A 19,430-nucleotide genomic window follows, 5' to 3' on the forward strand; every position below is an offset into this window, starting at 1 on the left:
AAGACCCCTTATAGTCCAGTCATGTGAGAAGTATAGCAGGTTACGTGGTATGGTGCTCAGTAACCTTCTCCTTCATGTTTGATTGTAGACGAAGTTCTTGAACCGGGATCAGACTGATGAGTGGAAAGGATGGATGCAGCTCGTCATCCTGATCTATCACATCTCTGGAGCCAGCTCTGTAAGTGTTGTCATGGGGTCATTATAATGAACTGCTGCTTATATGACAGACGTCAGTGCTGACACTGAGACTAGGGACTCCAGGCGGCTTCTCTGTCTTTAGTATAGAACGGTGTGTTATCACTGGAAATGAAGGGAAAGTTCTGTCACATTCATAAACTGGGACACGGCTGCGAATTGGGAAGTGGCCACCTCCAGATGGTGACTCTCCCGCTCCTGTGTATTCATTCAGGGTATAAAGCATCAGATTTAGGGAAGAATTATGCAGCTGCTGCAGAACCTCCTAATACACACCTCGGCTGCTGCAGAACCTCCTAATACACACCTCAGCTGCTGCAGAACATCATAATACACACCTCAGCTGCTGCAGAACATCATGATACACATTTCATTTACCTCAGAGTCCTTCATAACGGTCTCTTTCTTCTGATGTGAAGCGATGTCCCCTATGATGACTACTGATCCGTCTTCTCTCCTCAGTTTCTACCGGTGTACATGCACGTCCGGGTTCTGGTCGCTGCGTATTTATTTCAGACTGGATACGGACACTTTTCTTATTTCTGGTTAAAGGGGGATTTTGGACTCTACCGAATTTCCCAGGTAGGAACATTTCAGCAGGTTTGTAAAGCGACTGTGTGTGAACATTGCTCGAGTAGATATTCTAGATTTCCTCAGGAGGGCGCTCTGGTAATGTGTTCTTTATTCTGAAATATCCAGGAGGTGCACATAGCAGCAGCGTCGTCATAGTGTAGAAGCATGCCCTTAGCCTGCTGTATTTCACATGTGAGAGCAGAAGCTTGTGCTGCAGAGCTGCTTCTCCTTTTGTTAAAGAGATGTTTGTCATGTAAAAGAATATATATTGGGTGAACGCATTTAAGGGGTTGTCCAGATGTTAAAGGAGGAATACTCGCCACTCCCCGTTCCGATGTTTCCGCCAGTCTTTCATTCCTGATTAGTGTTGAGCGAACTTGTGTTTTAAGTTTGGCGTCTAAAGGTTCGGGTTATCGAAGAATCCCGTTATGGATTCCGCTACCACGGACCATAACGGAATTTAGAATCCATAACGTGATACTTCGATAACCCGAACTTAGAATTAGATGCCGAACTTAAAACACAAGTTCGCTCAACACTATTCCTGATCCTTCTTGACACATGAAATTGACCGCTTGACCAATCACTGGCCGCAGCTACGACCTCCCTCAGCCAGAGATGGGCTGAGCACTCATTTCTTTATCAAGAAGGAGAGACTATTCGTGGGATCTGGGAAGCATCAAAATAGGAAAAGCAGGAGATCAGTGAGGTGAGTTGGTTCTTTACGCTTTTTTAACCCATTCTGAGCCTTTTGAGGAAAAAAAAGCCTGACTGACAACCCCTTTAATACCTGTTCATTAATAACCTAATATGTAGTACTGCTGCCATCTTGGTCTCCTTCTCAGCCTGCAGAATTACATCAGTAGGTGCTCTTGTCTCTCCTTTTCTCCTCTCATGTCCCTGTCAGCCAGTGTGGGTGTCCTGCCTTTATCCTGTCCCTTCGGCTTCTCATTAGTTGGTACTCGCCGCCCTGCGCAGGAATAGCTGCGTGCACCAAACCAAGTGCAGGAAAATGTCTTGTAGTTCAGCGGTGATCTCATCGAACAGGATGCTTGTGGCCAGACTCATATTTGCAGAAATGAATGGAACCTACGTCAGAAAAGCACTAAAGAATGGGTTGGACAACCTGTCGCACAGCGGAGGTCTACTTTATATAAATCCAGATGTTCATTTATATCGTCCACAGGTCTTGTTTCGCCTCAACTTCCTGGTGGTGGTCCTCTGTGTAGTGATGGATCGGTCATACCAGTTCTACTACTTTGTCCCATTGGTTTCCTTTTGGTTCATGGTGATCTATGGATCATTGGCATTATGGCCCCAGATAACCCAGAAGAAAGCAAATGGTAAGAACGACCTCGGATGAATCCTGAATGGACGTGTTTTTCTATTTGGTTCATTGACCTCCGTTTTTTTTAAATTATTTGGCGGTATAAAGTGGTTACCTGCTCACAAAATAGACAGGTAAATGTTTGTATGGAGGATTCAAGCAGTGCACCCATATGAACCTGTGAATGTGAGGGACACATCAGGATACATTGCACCTGCACCATACATGGTCTCATTCACATTAATGGGAGGTGTGTGTAATGCAGAACAGGTCCTCTAGAGCAGGCTTGCTCAACCTGCGGCCCTCCAGCTGTTGCAAAACTAAAACTCCCAGCATGCCCGAACAGCCTATAGCAGGGCATTGTGGGAGTTGTAGTTTTACAACAGCTGGAGGACCGCAGGTTGAGCATGCCTGGTGTAGAGCAAGAGATGCTTTATAGAAGGGCTCTCCACACTGGCCAAGAGATAAGGATCCTGAACAGAGGACCGCTCTATTACAGTGTATGGAGATAAGCCGGACAACCCTTTTAACTCTTTGGCGCTGGAGCGATAGGCAAACATGGCACCCGCTAATTACCGGCAATAATAATCGAGTGAGATCACAGCATCCTACTGCTGTCCCCTGTGGCCAATGGGGATGCCAGTAATTGTTTTGAATAGGCTCAGCCACGCTGAAGAGGATGAGAACATTCAAACTGCAATTCTTATATTGGCCACCAGATGGCAGGCCAACATAAGAAATTAGCAATTCTCAATAATAAGTCCAGTTTAAAAATACATGATTGTTCAAAATTTTTAAAAAATCTGAAAATAGATTTTGTAGGCTCATATATGAGCTTCAAAATCATTCCAAAAAATAAAAAACACTGTTAAAAATATATTTTTTTAAATTGCCCCCCTTTTCGTATAATTAAAAAAAAAATACCTAAATAGCAAAAAATATAAACATCATGGGTATCATCGCGACTGAAAATGCCCATACTATTAAAATATTTTTTTTAAATTCCAGTATGGCGTAATGGAAAAAAGGGTCAATATGGGCAATTTGCAATTTTTTTTATTGCTTCTCTTACCCCCAAAAATTAATAAAATGTGATAGAAAAGTCAGACACCCTCCAAGATGGTATCAATAAAAACTACAGATTGTCCCACAAAAAATGAGCCCCCACACAGCTCGGTAAATATAACTATAAAAAAAGTTATAGAGGTCAGAATATTGTGATGGAAAAAAAAAAAAAAAAAAATTCAAAGTTTAAATTGATTTTTACAGTATTTAGACGTAAAAACCTATACATATGGGGTATCGTTGTAATCGTACTGACCCAGAGAATGAAGAGCATGGGTCAGTTTTACTGCAAACGGAAATCCTTGGGAACAAAACCCTTAAAACGGTGGAGGAATTGCGTTTCTTTTTCCAATTCCACCCCATTTTTATTTTTATTTTATTTTTTACCGCTTGCCACTACTTTCTAATGCCACCATTAATTATGGCATACAAAGTACAACTTGTCCCGCAAAAAATAAGCCCTATAAAAAAGTTATGGCTCAAGCAAGATGGGGAAGAAAAATTAAAACGTAACAACGAAAAACCTCCAGTATTCTAACTCTTTCCGGTAGTAGCTGCACCTTCTAGATATAATCATTTTGTAGATATTTCCGTGCATTCTTCCATATCTATTGACGTCAGGATTTTTCTTTCACAGCCAATAACATCTGGTATTTTGGCCTGGCGCTAAAGTTTGCTTTCCTGCTGCTGTGTCTCTACGTCCTGTCCCGCTCTCAGGTACGGTCACATCTACAATCTGCCTAATGGCTCTGTCCGGAGCGGCGTCCACGGTGACCTGGTGTGGATACAGCTCGCCATGAGGGACAATGCATAGATATAACTATAGGAGAGAGGAGACAGGTGGGGGGAACTTGGGTCAGGTGTAGATATTATTTGGATCTGTACGAAGTCTCTGACAACACTGATGGGAATCAGAAAAAGTTGTCAGAATGTTTCAGTAGTGCAGCTGTGCATGGCAGTATGTACTGTTGTCGTCACAATTATTCAACCCCCATTGCAAATTAGGGTTATTAGGGCACTTTCACACTAGCGTTTTTCTTTTCCAGCATAGCGTTCCGTCCTAGCGGCTCTATACCGGAAAATAACTGATCAGTTTTATCCCCATGCATTCTGAATGGAGAGTAATCCGTTCAGGATGTCTTCAGTTCAGTCGTTTTGACTGTTCAGGACGAAGATAATACCGCAGCATGCTACGGTTTTATCTCCAGCCAAAAGAGAGAAAGTCTGAAGCACAGATACGACTTCTCTTTTTTTTTAGTTCACTTCTGGTTTTGGTTTCCAAAACAGCATCAGAAAACCTGACCGTGTGGCCGTACCTCTTCGTTAAGTCTCCATGTGGTTGGGGGAGGTTCATGGACCTGCATATTCCCAGAGATGAGATCTCCACCGACCAGACATATCTTGTGGAAATGCTGTCGTTTGCCCTAAAGGTGCCCATACACATTATAAGAACATTGGGCAAATCCCCGGGACTGACCGACCATCTCTTGTGTGTGGGGGGTGTCTCAGCTATCACCTGATGGCAGGCAAAAGACTGATCAGACAGATTTGATTTCAACATGCCCATCATGTGTTTCTATGGGAGAAGGTAGTTTTATTCCTCCCTTTCTATTTCTATAGAATACATGCATGCTCTGGCAAGATGAGTGTGCATGTGTACGGGGGCATATGGAGGCATAACAGTCAGTCAGCAGCTATCTAAGGTGTATGGGCCCTGGACCACCAAATGGTTTCAGTGGTTACTGATTTTGTAGCTTTTCTGAGCCGAACCGATGCAGGGAACGGCTGTTTCTCTGTTTTCCTCTCAACCACGGATGTGATGCGCTTCTGCAGGAATCGCTCCTGATAATGGACACCCCGCACCTCTGAACGCCTCACTCGGGGGTCACCTTTACTGTGCATCTACAGTAGCAGGATCTAGAGCGGTGTTCAGACACATTTCTCACAGTACAGATGAATGAACTTGTTCTCATGACATATAATCTCCTAGCTCAGGTAATGAGCCATTCTCTCACGCAGGATTCCTTCCAGAAGATCTTCTCTCTTTGGCCGATATCCAAGCTGTTCGAGCTGAACGGTGAAGTCTATGAATGGTGGTTTAGATGGAGCTTAGACCGATATGTAAGTCATGCTTTCTTATCCCTCAGTCACTCATCTATTCTTAGGGTTCTCTGTTATGTCGTCCCTCTCTGTCGCGGCATGCTCTCCATTCAGTTCTATGGGAGTTCCGAAAAGAGCCAAGCACTCCCATAGACTTGAATTGAGGATGGCCGCACTTGTTCAGTTTCGGGGCCCGGTTCTAGAGATAGGATATCCCACCAATGTCCGATGGGTCTATCTGTATGCCACCAATGTATGAGATGCGGCATGGCAGATCTTCCTAGAGGTGCATTGATACTGGCATGAGGAAATTCAGGACTTTCAGAAAGCCGTGATGGCGCCAGTTCTGGATGATGGAATTAAGATCCTGATTCTTTTGGCTTTCAGGCGGTTTTCTACGGAATGCTGTTCGCATTCATCTACCTGGCGTTACAGAAACATCAGGTGCTTTTCGAAGGAAAAGGAGAACCTCTGTTTTCCACCAAAGTCTCCAGTGTTTTACTCTTCTTCTCTGTCGTTTCTTTCCTGGTAAGTCCTTTAAGAATCTGCCCCCTGGTTAACCCCCCCCCCCCCTCCTCACTGCCATTATTTACATAGCACCAACATATACTGCAATTTATAGGGAATTAATCAACTCTGCCCTCCAGCACCTTTAACATGGTATGGCCTAGTTTTACAGGCTATTTAACCCCCTTCTGGACCTCTGGCATACATACCATCCAGTATTTGAACATGGCTCCTGCTCAAAAGCTGTACGGGTGTTATAGCCGCAGAGTTTCTGGTGTTTTAAATAGTGGACACACAGAATTAATGTCTGTAATTGGCAAGAACGCCGATCACAGACACTTAAAGAGGACCTTTCACCAATTATGACACTGTGAACTAAGAATACAGACATGGAGAGCGGCGCCCGGGGATCTCACTGCACTTACTATTATCCCCGGGCGCCGCTCCGTTCTCCCGCTATGCCCTCCGGTATCTCCGGTCACAAAGTTATGGTAGGCGGCGGCTGCTGCCCTTGTTCCTCTGTAGCGCTGGCCAATCGCATTGCAGAGCTCACAGCCTGGGAGAATATAACCTCCCAGGCTGTGAGCTCTGCGCTGCGATTGGCCAGCGCTAGAGCAGAACAAGGGCAGACTCCGCCTACCATAACTTAGTGACTGAAATCTCCGCCTACTATAACTTTGTGACTGGAGATACCGGAGGGCATAGCGGGAGAACGGAGCAGCGCAGTGCGCCCTCCAGTCATTTCCCCGCTCCGTTCTCATTGTAGGTGCGGGTCCCAGAGGTGGGACCCGCACCTATCAGACAATGGGGGCATATCCTAGCGATATGCCCCCATTGTATGTGATGGGAATACTCCTTTAAGTTTTTAAAACTATAAAAATGTGGTATCGTAATCGTACTGACTGAGAACCGATGAGGAGATAGAGAGCACGCAGGATTATCAGTACAATATACACGAGGCGGGCAGAGCAGGAAGTCTGTGCGGTGAAGCTTCAGCCAATAGCTGCAGAGCAGGAAGTGATGTCAGAGAAGGGGCGTGTCATTTTTACAACTTCTCCAGTTCAGTCCTGTAACAGGCAACCATTATTTTTTTTTTTCTTGGGGTGTCAGGGGAAGTCTGGCCAGTAACACATCCATGTTATATCCACAGGGAGTGCGATAGGCGCAGGTCTCACCTCAGGGAGCTGCACTGTAATACATTTTGTGTGTAGTAAGGATATAATGTGTGTCCTCTTCTTTCCTTAGACCTACTCGATATGGGCCAGCAGCTGTAAAAACAAGACAGAGTGCAACGAGATGCACCCATCAGTTTCTGTCGTACAGGTACTACTACTCTCATTATATGTATGGATAGAGGGTGGACCCCGACCGATCCTTACAGAGCTGGTGTGAGCGCAGCTTTGCAGGGTGAACTTAACGCAGCACCGAATCAGCGCTGCAGCTCCTGTATTTTCTGCATTGGTGGTAGTCACAGAATGCAGACCCCCGCCACCCATAAAGCGGTGGCGTAGCTTGGCAATATGCAAGAGGGGAACCATTTTTTATTTTTTATTTTATTTTTTCATTTTTTTTTAGCTTCACCTTTATGATTTATCGTTTTTATTGGTTTCGCATAGCATATGTATACAGACATTGTATATTATGCAAAGTATTATTATATAAAGAACAATTGGTGTAACACCAGTAACATAGTGAATCAGTACAGTTGAGTACAGTTGAGGGCGAGGCACAAACCCTCTATTTGCCTCTTAATAATGACAGAGAATCAGAAACATTGCAAGTAGCAAAATTGTCACTGATGGTAAGATCGTTTGACAGGAGAACCAAGTTTAGAGTGCTTCACATTAGGAAGAAAATAAAATTAAAATAAAATTAGAAGGGGAACCATTTTTTAAGCTGCACTGTCTAAAAGGCTTTCCCTCCTCCATGCTTTACACTGCAGGAAGTCACTACATGGAGCACATTTTGGTAATGGGTCTGATAAAACGAACCTCATTCTCCCATGTTGTCTCTGTGCAGATTTTAGCTTTCGTCCTCATCAGGAATATTCCTGGATACGCCCGTTCCGTGTACAGCTCCTTCTTTGCCTGGTTTGGCAGAATTTCCTTGGAGGTAAGTGCTGTGTGTCCTACGAGAGTTGAAAATATTGCGGCAAAAGTGGTACATACCTCATTGATGAATTTCACTATGGTTGTCTTCAAAGTAGTCTTCTTTTGAAGCTATGCATTGGTGCCAGAGCCTTTATCGACACTCAAAGCCAATTTGGAACTGGTTTTGTGGAATGGCCGCCAGTGCGTCCGTCGTATTACCTTTGATGTTATTAAAGGGGTTGTGTCACCTCACATTTTGGTGGCATAATGCTAGGATATGTCACTAATGTCAGATAAGTGTGGGTCCCACCTCTGGGACCCGCACCTATCTCTAGAATGGGGGCTCTCAAAGCAATCGAGGGCGCACTGCTCAGGAGTGGGCGGTATTCATTCACCTCTGTGGGAGTCCTGAAAATCGCCATGCTCCAGCTTAGATATTTCCAGGACTCCCATGGAGGTGGTCCTGCTTGTGCAGCGGGCTCCCCTTCCCTGAAGGTCTTGACCAAGGATCCGGCAGCAGTGTGTTTTTTGTGTCACAAATTCACTGCTACATTTGAAGGCTTTATCCACACTTTGTATTTTTCACTTTCAGTCAAGAGCAGTGATTTACTGGAAAGAAGAGCAGATATGAGATATGTCCTAGAACATCCATCATAGCTCTTGTGGCTCCATGACTCTTATTTGGATCAGAGCCTAACAAAAACCCGGCTGTCAGCAGCAGCAAGTCGGTGTAAACCAGATTTACGCTCACTGACAGCAAGCACATATCTTATGTAATTTTCTAGTATACTTAGTGTTTCAATTCTCATTTAATGGTTATTCCGGACATACATGGCATCTCCACAGGTCCCACTTTTGGGATTCATACCTATCTTGGAAATGGGGTCTTTTCTCCCAGCTGCTGGGAAAGGAGAGGTGGCCATGCAATGTGCATGCATATTCACTTGTATGGGGGTTCCAAAAATTGCTGAGTGTGCTTACTGGTCTATTTTTGGAAGTCCCATAGCAATGAATGGAGAAAGCCATGCATGTGGGACCACCTCTCCATTCACAGTGGTTGGAGGAACGGGATCGGTGGCAGCGCAACCAGGTAAAGTCAGGATACAGATTTAGATCTGTATTCTTTATTCATTATGTTTCTGTTAAAGGTAATGCGTTTCGGGGCCGAACGGACCCCTTTTCTGGGTCTGAAGAAGGGGCCGAATGCTTTACCTTTAACAAACATTATTATTAAAGAATACAGATCTACATCTGTATCCTGACTTACCTGGTTGCGATGCCGATCCCGTTCCTCCAACCATTGTATCTTGACTGGGCACGTCTGTGCCTGTAGGGACAAGCCTGGCAGCACCGGCTACGGGTATCCTACATGCCATTTTGGGTGTTGCGCTCCCAGCACAACACCATCAAGGGAGCCTCTGTGACCAAGCAGCACGCTTACCCCTTCGGTAAAGCAGTCCTACCTATGAGCGCTGCTCTCCTCTCTTTTCTTTTCACCTCTCCATTCACAGCAGTCATAAGTCCCAGAGGTGGGGCCCACACGTTAGATATACAGCATATGGCATATTCCACGACATCAATGTGCAGATGGGAATACCCCGTTAAGCATCTTCTGTCTGCAGATTATTCTTGGAATGTATTAACATTTAAGCTTTATTGTGAAAAAAGCTGACACTCTGTGTCGTGCATGGTGCAGGGCCTGTGGGGGCACGACGAAAGGATTTTCCTTCACACCAAAGAGATATTCCCGTGTAATGCGCTGCCCCTCAAGCCCTGCACTAGGCATAACTTAATGGGAACCTGTCATCAACTTTATGCTGACCTCACTGAGGGCAGCATAAAATAGTGACAGAAATACTGATTTCAGCGATGTGTCACAGATCAGCTAAAAGTAAGTGGTTGCCGAGAACCAGCGTCCTAATCATTGCAGCCCAGGCCTTGAAAAGAGTCAAATCTACCTGAGAAGAGTCCTGGTTATTCATAATCTCCTGCTCTCTCACCCATCTGCTGCTGATTGGCAGTTCTCTCCTAGAGAGAAAGGGAGAAAACCAGGTAGAAGACTGTCAGCCATAAGCAGGTGGGCAGGAATCTATGAATAACCAGGACTCTTCTCAGGTGTCCGTGACTCTTTTCAAGGCCTGGGCTGCAATGATTATGATGCTGGTTCTCAGCAACCACTTACTTTTAGCTGATGTGTGACACACCGCCGCTGAAATCAGCATTTCTGCAACTACTTTCTACTGCCCTTGGTACGGTCAGAATAAAGTTGATGACAGGTTCCCTTTTAAAGGGGTATTCCCATCTGAGACAATGGGGGTATATCGCTAGGATATGCCCCAATTGTCTGATAGGTGCTGATCCCACCTACACCGAGAACTGAGCCCTGAAAGTTGTGTAGGGCGCACTCAGGGTGGATTTGATTTAAATCACTAGTCAGTAAGGCTTGATTTAAATCATAGTTTTTTACATAAAGATTCATATTTGGACAATTTTTCTGTTGTACTTAGGAAGGAGAAAAATAATCATTACCTTAATAATAACTATTTAAATAGGATTTATTCAACTGAAACAATAACATTACAGCATGTTATTTGCTTAAACATCCATGTTTGTTGCAGTGTTTGCATTTTGCACACATGCCTGCCTTACCGATGGGTAAAGGAACTTCATTAAAATATTGCCAAACTGGGTCTCTTTTACGGCCTGCTGCCATTATAGTTTTTATTCCTCCAAGGAAAGAATGTGAATAAACCTCAGGTCATACACACAAAAAGATCCAAAGACTTGTCTGTCTGTGGCTGTGCAGTACTGTGCTCAGAAAGTTTCGCTTTCATTTTATAGTACTCCTTGTCTGGTTGCCTTTTCCTCCTTACACTTAGTTTCACTTTCTAATTGTGCTGATCTATTCCACTCCAAACAATCAGAAAAATATTGTTTATATTCTATTCACTGAACTTTAAACTTGGCACTGAAGGGGTTGATTCTGTATTTATAGGTTTGTAGAAGTTAGGATTAAGATCTTTTTCTCAACTCTTTTCATGTTATAAATTCAGTTTTGAGAACTCCAAAATTAAACCAGGCATCTGTGATAATATCTTGTAGGCAGAGAAACTACCCAGTAATCTTACAAAACCTCTGGAAGAGCATGACATTGTGAATGGATTAATGGAATTTAGCAAAAAATTAAACATATACAGCCTTATTCTACATAATTAAAAAAGTAATCTTTATTTCATAATGAAATAACCTTTGGATGGTAATATATTTTCCTCAAAAAGCATTTAAATCAAAAAAATCTGATTTAAATTTAAAAAAAAAATCTGATTTTTTTTTTTTATTACATTTTTTTTTTTAAATCATAGATTTTTATCCACCCTGGGCGCACTGCACTTCATTTCTATGGGGCTGCTGAAAATCGCCGAGCACTGGCTGTCCTATTTTCGTCAGCCCCATAGAAATGAATGGGAGCGGTGGGCGCGCAAGCTCGGTCTGCTCCCATTCACTTGTATGGGGAGAGCGCTTGTGGTGTCCGGACCTGAGGAGATCCGGGGTCCTCCAGCCTCCACTTCCCTGCTGCGTTCTCGATATAGTTGCGGGTCCCAACGGAGGGACCCGCACCTATCAGACAATGGGGACATATCCTAGTGATATGCCTCCATTGTCTCAGATGGGAATACCCCTTTAACCCGTAGAGGACCCGCACCATACATGTACGGCACAGATGTCAGTGACTTAAAGACCAGCGCCGTACATGTATGGCGCTGTGATCGGGTGGGTGCAGGAGAAGCGCCCACCCGATCCGTGGCAGGGGTCTGGCAGTCACAGTGTGTAATACACTTACAGCCAATGCATCACAATACATAAGTATTGTGATGCATTGTAAAGGGGATCAAACCCCCAAAAGTTGAAGGCCCAGAGTGGGACAAAAAATAAAGTGTAAAAAAAAGTTATAAAAAGAAAGTTTTGCAAAAAAAAAAAAATTTAAAGTTTCAAGTAAAAAAGCGGCCTTTTCCCAAAATAAAGTTAAAAAGTAGACATATTAGGTATCGCTGCGTCCGTATTGACCGGCTCTATAAAAATATCACATGATCTAACCCCTCAGGTGAACACTGTAAAAAAAAAAAAAAAAAATAATAATAATTTTTTGTCACCTTACATCACTAAAAGTGCAACACCAAGCGATCAAAAAGGCATATGCCCCCCCAAATGCATATGCATTTTTGACACATTTGGATTCCAGACTTCTTCTCGTGCATTAGGGCCCCTAAAATGCCAGGGCAGTATAACTACCCCACAAGTGACCCCATTTTGGAAAGAAGACACGCCAAGGTATTTCGTGATGGGCATAGTGAGTTCATGGAAGGTTTTTCTTTGTCACAAGTTAGTGGAATATGAGACTTTGTAAGGAAAAAAAATCACCATTTTCCGCTAACTTGTGACAAAAAATAAAAACTTCTATGAACTCACTATGCCCATCAGCGAATACCTTAGGGTGTCTACTTTCCGAAATTGGGTCATTTGTGGGGTGTTTCTACTGTTTGGGCATTGTAGAACCTCAGGAAACATGACAGGTGCTCAGAAAGTCAGAGCTGCTTCAAAATGCGGAAATTCACATTTTTGTACCATAGTTTGTAAACGCTATAACTTTTACCCAAACCATTTTTTTTTTTTACCCAAACATATTTTTTTTATCAAGGACATGTAGAACAATAAATTTAGAGAAAAATTTATATAGAAATGTTGTTTTTAAAAAAAATAATAATATTACAACTGAAATAAAAAATTCGGTAAATTTCGATTAATAACAAAAAAAGTTAAAATGTCAGCAGCAATGAAATACCACCATATGAAAGCTCTATTAGTGAGAAGAAAAGAAGGTAAAATTCATTTGGGTGGTAAGTTGTATGACCGAGCAATAAACCATGAAAGTAGTGTAGTGCAGAATTGTAAAAAGTGGTCTGGTCATTAAGGGTGTTTAAAGGGAACCTGTCACCGGGATTTTATGTATAGAGCTGAGGACATGGGTTGCTAGATGGCCGCTAGCACATCCGCAATACCCAGTCCCCATAGCTCTGTGTGCTTTTATTGTGTAAAAAACCTGATTTGATCCATATGCAAATTAACCTGAGATGAGTCCTGTCCCTGACTCATCTCACGTACAGGACTCATCTCAGGGCACAGAGCTATGGGGACTGGGTATTGCGAATGTGCTAGCGGCCATCTAGCAACCCATGTCCTCAGTTCTATACATAAAATCCCGGTGACAGGTTCCCTTTAAGCTAGGGGAGCTGAGGTAGTTAAAAAGTGGGTTTTTGAAATTTTGAGAAAAATTTCAAGATTTACTTCTAAGCCTTCTAACGTCCCCAAAAAATAAAATGGCATTCACAAAATGATTTAAACATGAAGTAGACATATGGGGAATGTAAAGTAATAACTATTTTTGGAGGTATTACAGTCTATTATAAAAGTAGAGAAATGGAAATTTGCTAATTTTATAAAATTTTGGGTAAATTTTGGTATTTTTTTTATAAATAAAATGAAATATTTTTACTCCATTTTACCAGTGTCATGAAGTACAATATGCGACGAGAAAACAGTCTCCGAATGGCCTGGATAAATAAGTGTTTTAAAGTTATCACCACATAAAATGACACACGTCAGATTTGTGAAAAATGGCAGGGTCCTGAAGGAGTTAGGCAGGCAATGCACAATAGGCTCATTTTGGCTGCACCAGCCAATTCTTTAGTGTATATGGGAGTTGTCCTGACTTTTACTCGACAGATGCCTTGTTTATCAGGTGAGATGAGCTGCAACCATAGGCTCTAATAGCAGCTCTCTCCCCATTAAGAACACACTGACTCACACCTGAGACAAGTGTGTATGGGGGAGTCGGGAGTAGTTGTCAGCCGAGCATTGGAGGTGTATGGGCAGCATTAGTGTCTCACTATACTTGTAACGGCCCTGGACTGAGGATATGGAAATGTTTGGGTAAGGCACATGCCTGATAATAGTGTGACATCATTGCCATACTGTGCATATATATAACCCCAACATGTTTTATCTTCCAGTTATTCATCTGTCAATACCACATTTGGCTGGCGGCCGATACCAAGGGCATCCTGGTCCTCATCCCCGGGTACCCCATGCTCAACATCATTATTAGCACTTTCATCTTTGTGTGCGTAGCACATGAAATCTCGCACATCACCAATGACCTGGCGCAGATCTTGGTTCCAAAGGACATGCCGGCGCTCACCAAGAGGTTACTGTGCATCACCATCTTCTTTTTTATACTCCTGTTTTTATCTGCAGTTCAACATTAGCGGGACATCGGGCATAAACTATTACAAAGACTCCAGGAACTATGTCTACCTTACATCATGAGGACACCGCGGTGACATAATCTTTATCTCTGGTACGAAGCCTATAAATCCAGGAACTATGTCTACCTTACGTCACGAGGACACCGCGGTGACTTCATCTTTATATCTGGTACGAAGCCTATAAATCCAGGAACTATGTCTACCTTACGTCACGAGGACACCATGGTGATGTCATCTTTATATCCAAAACGAAGCCTATGACTCCAGGAACTATGTCTACCTTACGTCTCAAGGACACCACGTGAGGTCATCTTTTTATCCGGTACGAAGCCTATGACTCCAGGAACTATTTCTACCTAACGTTGCGTCAGAGGACCTCCGTGACGTCCTCTTTATATACGATATGAAGCCTATGACTCTAGGAACTATTTCTAAATAACATCACCGTGCGTCACATGACACCTCCGTGGCGTTATCTTTATATATGGTACAATGCCTATGACCCCATGAACTATTTACCTACCATCCATAAGACGGCAAAGCCTCAGAGGACACATGGACCCTGTCTTCTATAGGAGCGGCCTGCAACTTGTGTCTCTCCTGCTGCTACAGCGCTACTACTCGGGGCCTGCTGGATGTGGTGGCCTCACAACAGCTAGGAGGCCATAAGCTGTAGGAAGTAGGACAGATGCAGAATCTCCATTAATGGCATAAAGAAGAAAAAAACTGTACAAACAGCAACTTAATTTTTTTTTTTATTAAGAATATCTTCCGTTTACATGTTTCCATATAGAGGAGCGGCCGCCAAGGTGTGGACAGGTCACTCAGCCTTTTGCGTTTGCTGTAGATGTTGGAGTGAGAGGTTAAAGACCATTTCTGACCACTGAGGCTGTGAAGAGTGTTGGTCGGGTACGGTGTCCGGAATTACCGTGTACATATGGGGTGTACAGAATGGGCAGTCCTTCTAGGAGAACAACGAAATATGATGCTTGATTGTGTTGGGTGCAGTTAGGTACGTGAGCTTTGTGATATACATGTAGACACCTCTAGTATTTCACACAGATGTTCGTTCTCTGGCTATTGTGTCACGGCCCAGACCCTGGACTTTACCCTCAGCAGAAGAGAAGTTCATATGGAATTAAAGGGTTTTGTGGGATCAGGATATTGATGGTATGTTCTCAGGGTAGGCCATCAGTATCAAGTCGAACTCTCCGCACCTCCACTAATTAGTTGTTTGTAGGGGCAGTGGTGCTCGTAGTGTATACCTCAGGAACATGAACAGGCACACTGCAGGGTATTGCAGCTTTATCCTGTTCAAGTGAATAGGAAGAATTGTTTATCCTGCAACAACACCACTATATAGAGTATGTAAGGTAGACAGAGAAGAGGACACAGCATTTGCACGAGCACCGCAACCCCTTTCAACAGCTGGTCAGTGGGGGGTGTCGAGAGTCCAATCCCCACTAAACTAATATTGGTGGCCTATCTGAAGGACAGACTATACATCTGCTAATGCTGAGAAACCCACACACAAAGTTGAGTCACTGTGTACATACCTTACATTAATTATCCTGTACTGATCCTGAGTTACATCCTGTATTATACTCCAGAGCTGCACTCACTATTCTGCTGGTGGAGTCACTGTGTACATACATTACATTACTTATCCTGTACTGATCCTGAGTTGCATCCTGTATTATACTCCAGAGCTGCACTCACTATTCTGCTGGTGCAGTCACTGTGTACATACATTACTTATCCTGTATTGATCCTGAGTTACATCCTGTATTATACTCCAGAGCTGCACTCACTATTCTGCTGGTGCAGTCACTGTGTACATACATTACATTACTTATCCTGTACTGATCCTGAGTTACATCCTGTATTATACTCCAGAGCTGCACTCCCTTTTCTGCTGGTGCAGTCACTGTGTACATACTTAAAATTGTGTCTCCCAGAAAACGTGGAGAATTGTAAATGCAGCTCTGCAGTATAATACAGGATGTAACTCAGGATCAGTACAGGATAAGTAATGTAATGTATGTACACAGTGACTGCACCAGCAGAATAGTGAGTGCAGCTCTGGAGTATAATACAGGATGTAACTCAGGATCAGTACAGGATAAGTAATGTAATGTATGTACACAGTGACTGCACCAGCAGAATAGTGAGTGCAGCTCTGGAGTATAATACAGGATGTAACTCAGGATCAGTACAGGATAAGTAATGTAATGTATGTACACAGTGACTCCACCAGCAGAATAGTGAGTGCAGCTCTGGAGTATAATACAGGATGTAACTCAGGATCAGTACAGGATAAGTAATGTATGTACACAGTGACTGCACCAGCAGAATAGTGAGTGCAGCTCTGGAGTATAACACAGGATGTAATTCCGGATCAATATATGTAATGTACCTGTTAACCAGCATCCTTTGTAGTTAATATTTGTGTATACTTTTAAATTTGGCTCAAAAAGGACAATTTAACCAATATTCAGTTTGCACATGGAATCGGTGACATCACTGAGATTTCTGATGCTTTGTGCCGCTTATCCCAGTGATCACACAAGTGTTCAGCTATTCACTGTGATGCATTTAGGATAAAGAATATATAAAGGATAATGGGTGTAATGGTCTCAGTGTCACAGTGTAGAATACAGTGCTGGTACTTACCCCATGTGATCTGTCCAGTAATTCAGCGCTGAGGATCACAAGGTGCCGGATTATTGACATTTTTAGGAATGCAGAGCATTGGAAATATGTAGCAGAAAGGACTCGGGTAAGTGTGTAAATGAAAGTCTTGGCCGGGTCCTGTGTCTTCAGACTCCACAGTTTAGGATTGGTGCTCCTCATGGTATACTTCTGCTGCGGAGACCCTCAGAGCAGGAAGAAAAGGGGCCTCCCAGCCACAAGGACAGGGGCCAGTGTCTGATCAGCCAGCGACATCCTGATAATCCACCATTAGGACTATACTTCCCCAAATGCCTGGTCTGGAGTTCCAGATTACGGGGACGTTACCATAGATTTGTGTCATAGACGTGAATGTGTGTGGGGTGGGGCTGGTGGGATGACATTTATTTTTTATTTTTTGCTATTTTGATGACTATGATGAGTGTGTGGTTATAATCTGCAGTCCTGTCGTTCTCTGGGCATTGGCATGAATTGTCCCTGTGTTGAGTGAGTGTGAGTGATGTGCCTGGGTGTATATTACTGTGAACCAGCAGCAGAGCGCTCTTATGATGTATATATTTTATGGTCATTTTTATTTATTAAATAATGTATGTTTTATTCTTATTTTCCTTTTTAGGCTTGTTTCACACGGGCGTCATACAAGGTGCATTTTTGTGTCCTCTCACGGCCATAAAATTCTAACCCGACCGCTAGTCTGATCACCTGAACTGACAGCACCAGGACCTGTAAGGACATAGGATGCTGGTGGTTTGGGTCATTCGTCCCACGGTTGGGCCACGATTTGTGTCTATCCCATGTGGACACATAAATGCCCCCGTATTACACAGGTGTGTGATTGGCCTTTGTCTACACATTGTGGTATTATCGCGCTTTAGTCGTGGTTATTAGAAAATACATAGACACAGGAATGATGTAAAGTAGACCCCAGCCCTTCCATATGTTTTTGGGACTGGTCATTCACAACTGGTGGGTGAAGATTTTTTATTTTAATTTTTTTTTTTACAAAATGTTACAACTGGATTAAAAAAATGAAAAAAAACTCAATACTCACCTCACTGATACTCCTATTGCAATGCTTCCCGGGTCCCTCTTGGTCTCTTTTTATTGCTCCCTTTTGAGACACAGGAATAAACCGCTCAGCGAAATCAGTGGCCACAACAGTGACCCCACCTCAGTCAGTGATTGGATGAGCAGTCATTTCTTGTGTGGCGAGACAGCCCAGGAAAACGGACACCAACAGAGGACCTGGGAAGTGTCAGAACGGGAGCAGCAGAGGATCGAGGAACATTGCTTATTTTATTCCCCTGACAACCCTTTGAGTATGGTAAAATTATAATTTTTTTTTTTTTTCCCCCCCCCTTTTTTATCCAGCATTAATGGGACTTGTTGGGTTCTCTATTATTGGACTATAAAAATTGCCTTGATGAAGGCGGACCAAGATTAAATACCATGTATGAATACTGCTGCTATCACTTAAAGGGCTTCTTCAGGACTGACATCCCCTTTTTAAATGGCTGGGCAGGGTGCATATGTTAAAAAAAAAAAAAAAATATATAAAAAACTTTCAACAGCACTCTGTGTCCAGCACCAAGATGCTGTCTCTTCTGCTTCCTGCTGGACTGGAAGCTTGCCACGCTGTCTACATTCACGTCACCGCTGCCAGCCAATCATTGACCACTACCGAGGCCAGCAGCAGTGACGTGGACCGCACAGCAAGGATCGGTAGCGGAGGAGACCACTCTGTGCTGGACTTGGAGCGCTGTTGAAAGTTAGTGGGATTTTTTTTTTCTGTGTTTAACATGCACCCTGCTTGGCCATTTAAAATTTAAACAGGGGTTTCCAGTCTCGGAGAACCCCTTTAATCAATGAAGTCTCCTAATTATTTCTGCTCAGTCTTCCTGTTCTGTTATTGTCATGCAGTTTTGTGTTGGACTGTCAGAATTCATGGATTAAATAAATATCACTGTTCTGTGTCCTTTTCATCCTTTCATCCCACGTGCCCCAATCCCCCACTTTGCAGATTACATGCACAGTAATTAAAGTAGTGAATGAGCCGAAATATCATTGGATATTATGAATCTTGTATTATCTGGAACATTGTGTCAGAGGTTTCTGGTCATCTCTGTCTCCTTTGAAGGTGTTTGAATCCTCTCCATTTTAGGGCTAGCTGTTCACACACCTGCACTAGTGTCTTCTTCTGACCTGTCACCGGTCAGTATCCCTTGCCAGCTGAATCTAATGTTCTTGCTTCCATGTCGCTCTGTGGGCTTGTTGCAAAAGAAAAACCGCTTATTAATCATGTTAATTAGTCCCTGGGTGCAACAAGGGCATTGCCGATGCACCTTATTGCTGCGCTCACTCTCTACACGCCGCACCCCCACCTTTTTGACTGACAGGGCCAGACGTGTAGACTTATTCACACCTGGCCCTAAAGTCTTAAGGCAGTGCAATCACCACTGTGTTTGGGGTACGTGCAGTACAATGGATGAAGCTTGCCTGGCGATTCGTTCCATTGACAGGATGTCCAGAGGTGGCACTAAGCTTTAATGGGAATTGGAC

At 43.4% G+C, this 19,430-nt stretch overlaps 1 protein-coding gene across 1 annotated transcript in view; it reads left to right on the forward strand.

The window, feature by feature from the left end:
• CASD1 (CAS1 domain containing 1) overlaps window positions 1-18,839 on the forward strand; it is a 31,822-nt gene extending 12,983 nt beyond the window's left edge. The window contains exons 4-13 of the mRNA XM_044292886.1: window positions 89-178; window positions 658-777; window positions 1,955-2,111; window positions 3,798-3,877; window positions 5,180-5,281; window positions 5,648-5,788; window positions 7,013-7,090; window positions 7,787-7,879; window positions 13,926-15,192; window positions 17,488-18,839. Of these exons, the coding sequence (XP_044148821.1) occupies window positions 89-178; window positions 658-777; window positions 1,955-2,111; window positions 3,798-3,877; window positions 5,180-5,281; window positions 5,648-5,788; window positions 7,013-7,090; window positions 7,787-7,879; window positions 13,926-14,180 (1,116 nt within the window). The 3' untranslated portion in view covers window positions 14,181-15,192; window positions 17,488-18,839. The remainder of the gene's footprint in view (window positions 1-88; window positions 179-657; window positions 778-1,954; window positions 2,112-3,797; window positions 3,878-5,179; window positions 5,282-5,647; window positions 5,789-7,012; window positions 7,091-7,786; window positions 7,880-13,925; window positions 15,193-17,487) is intronic.
• Window positions 18,840-19,430: the final 591 nt, after the last annotated feature.

This window comes from Bufo gargarizans, chromosome 5 (assembly GCF_014858855.1).
Source record: "Bufo gargarizans isolate SCDJY-AF-19 chromosome 5, ASM1485885v1, whole genome shotgun sequence".
NCBI classification, from domain to species: Eukaryota; Metazoa; Chordata; class Amphibia; order Anura; family Bufonidae; genus Bufo; species Bufo gargarizans.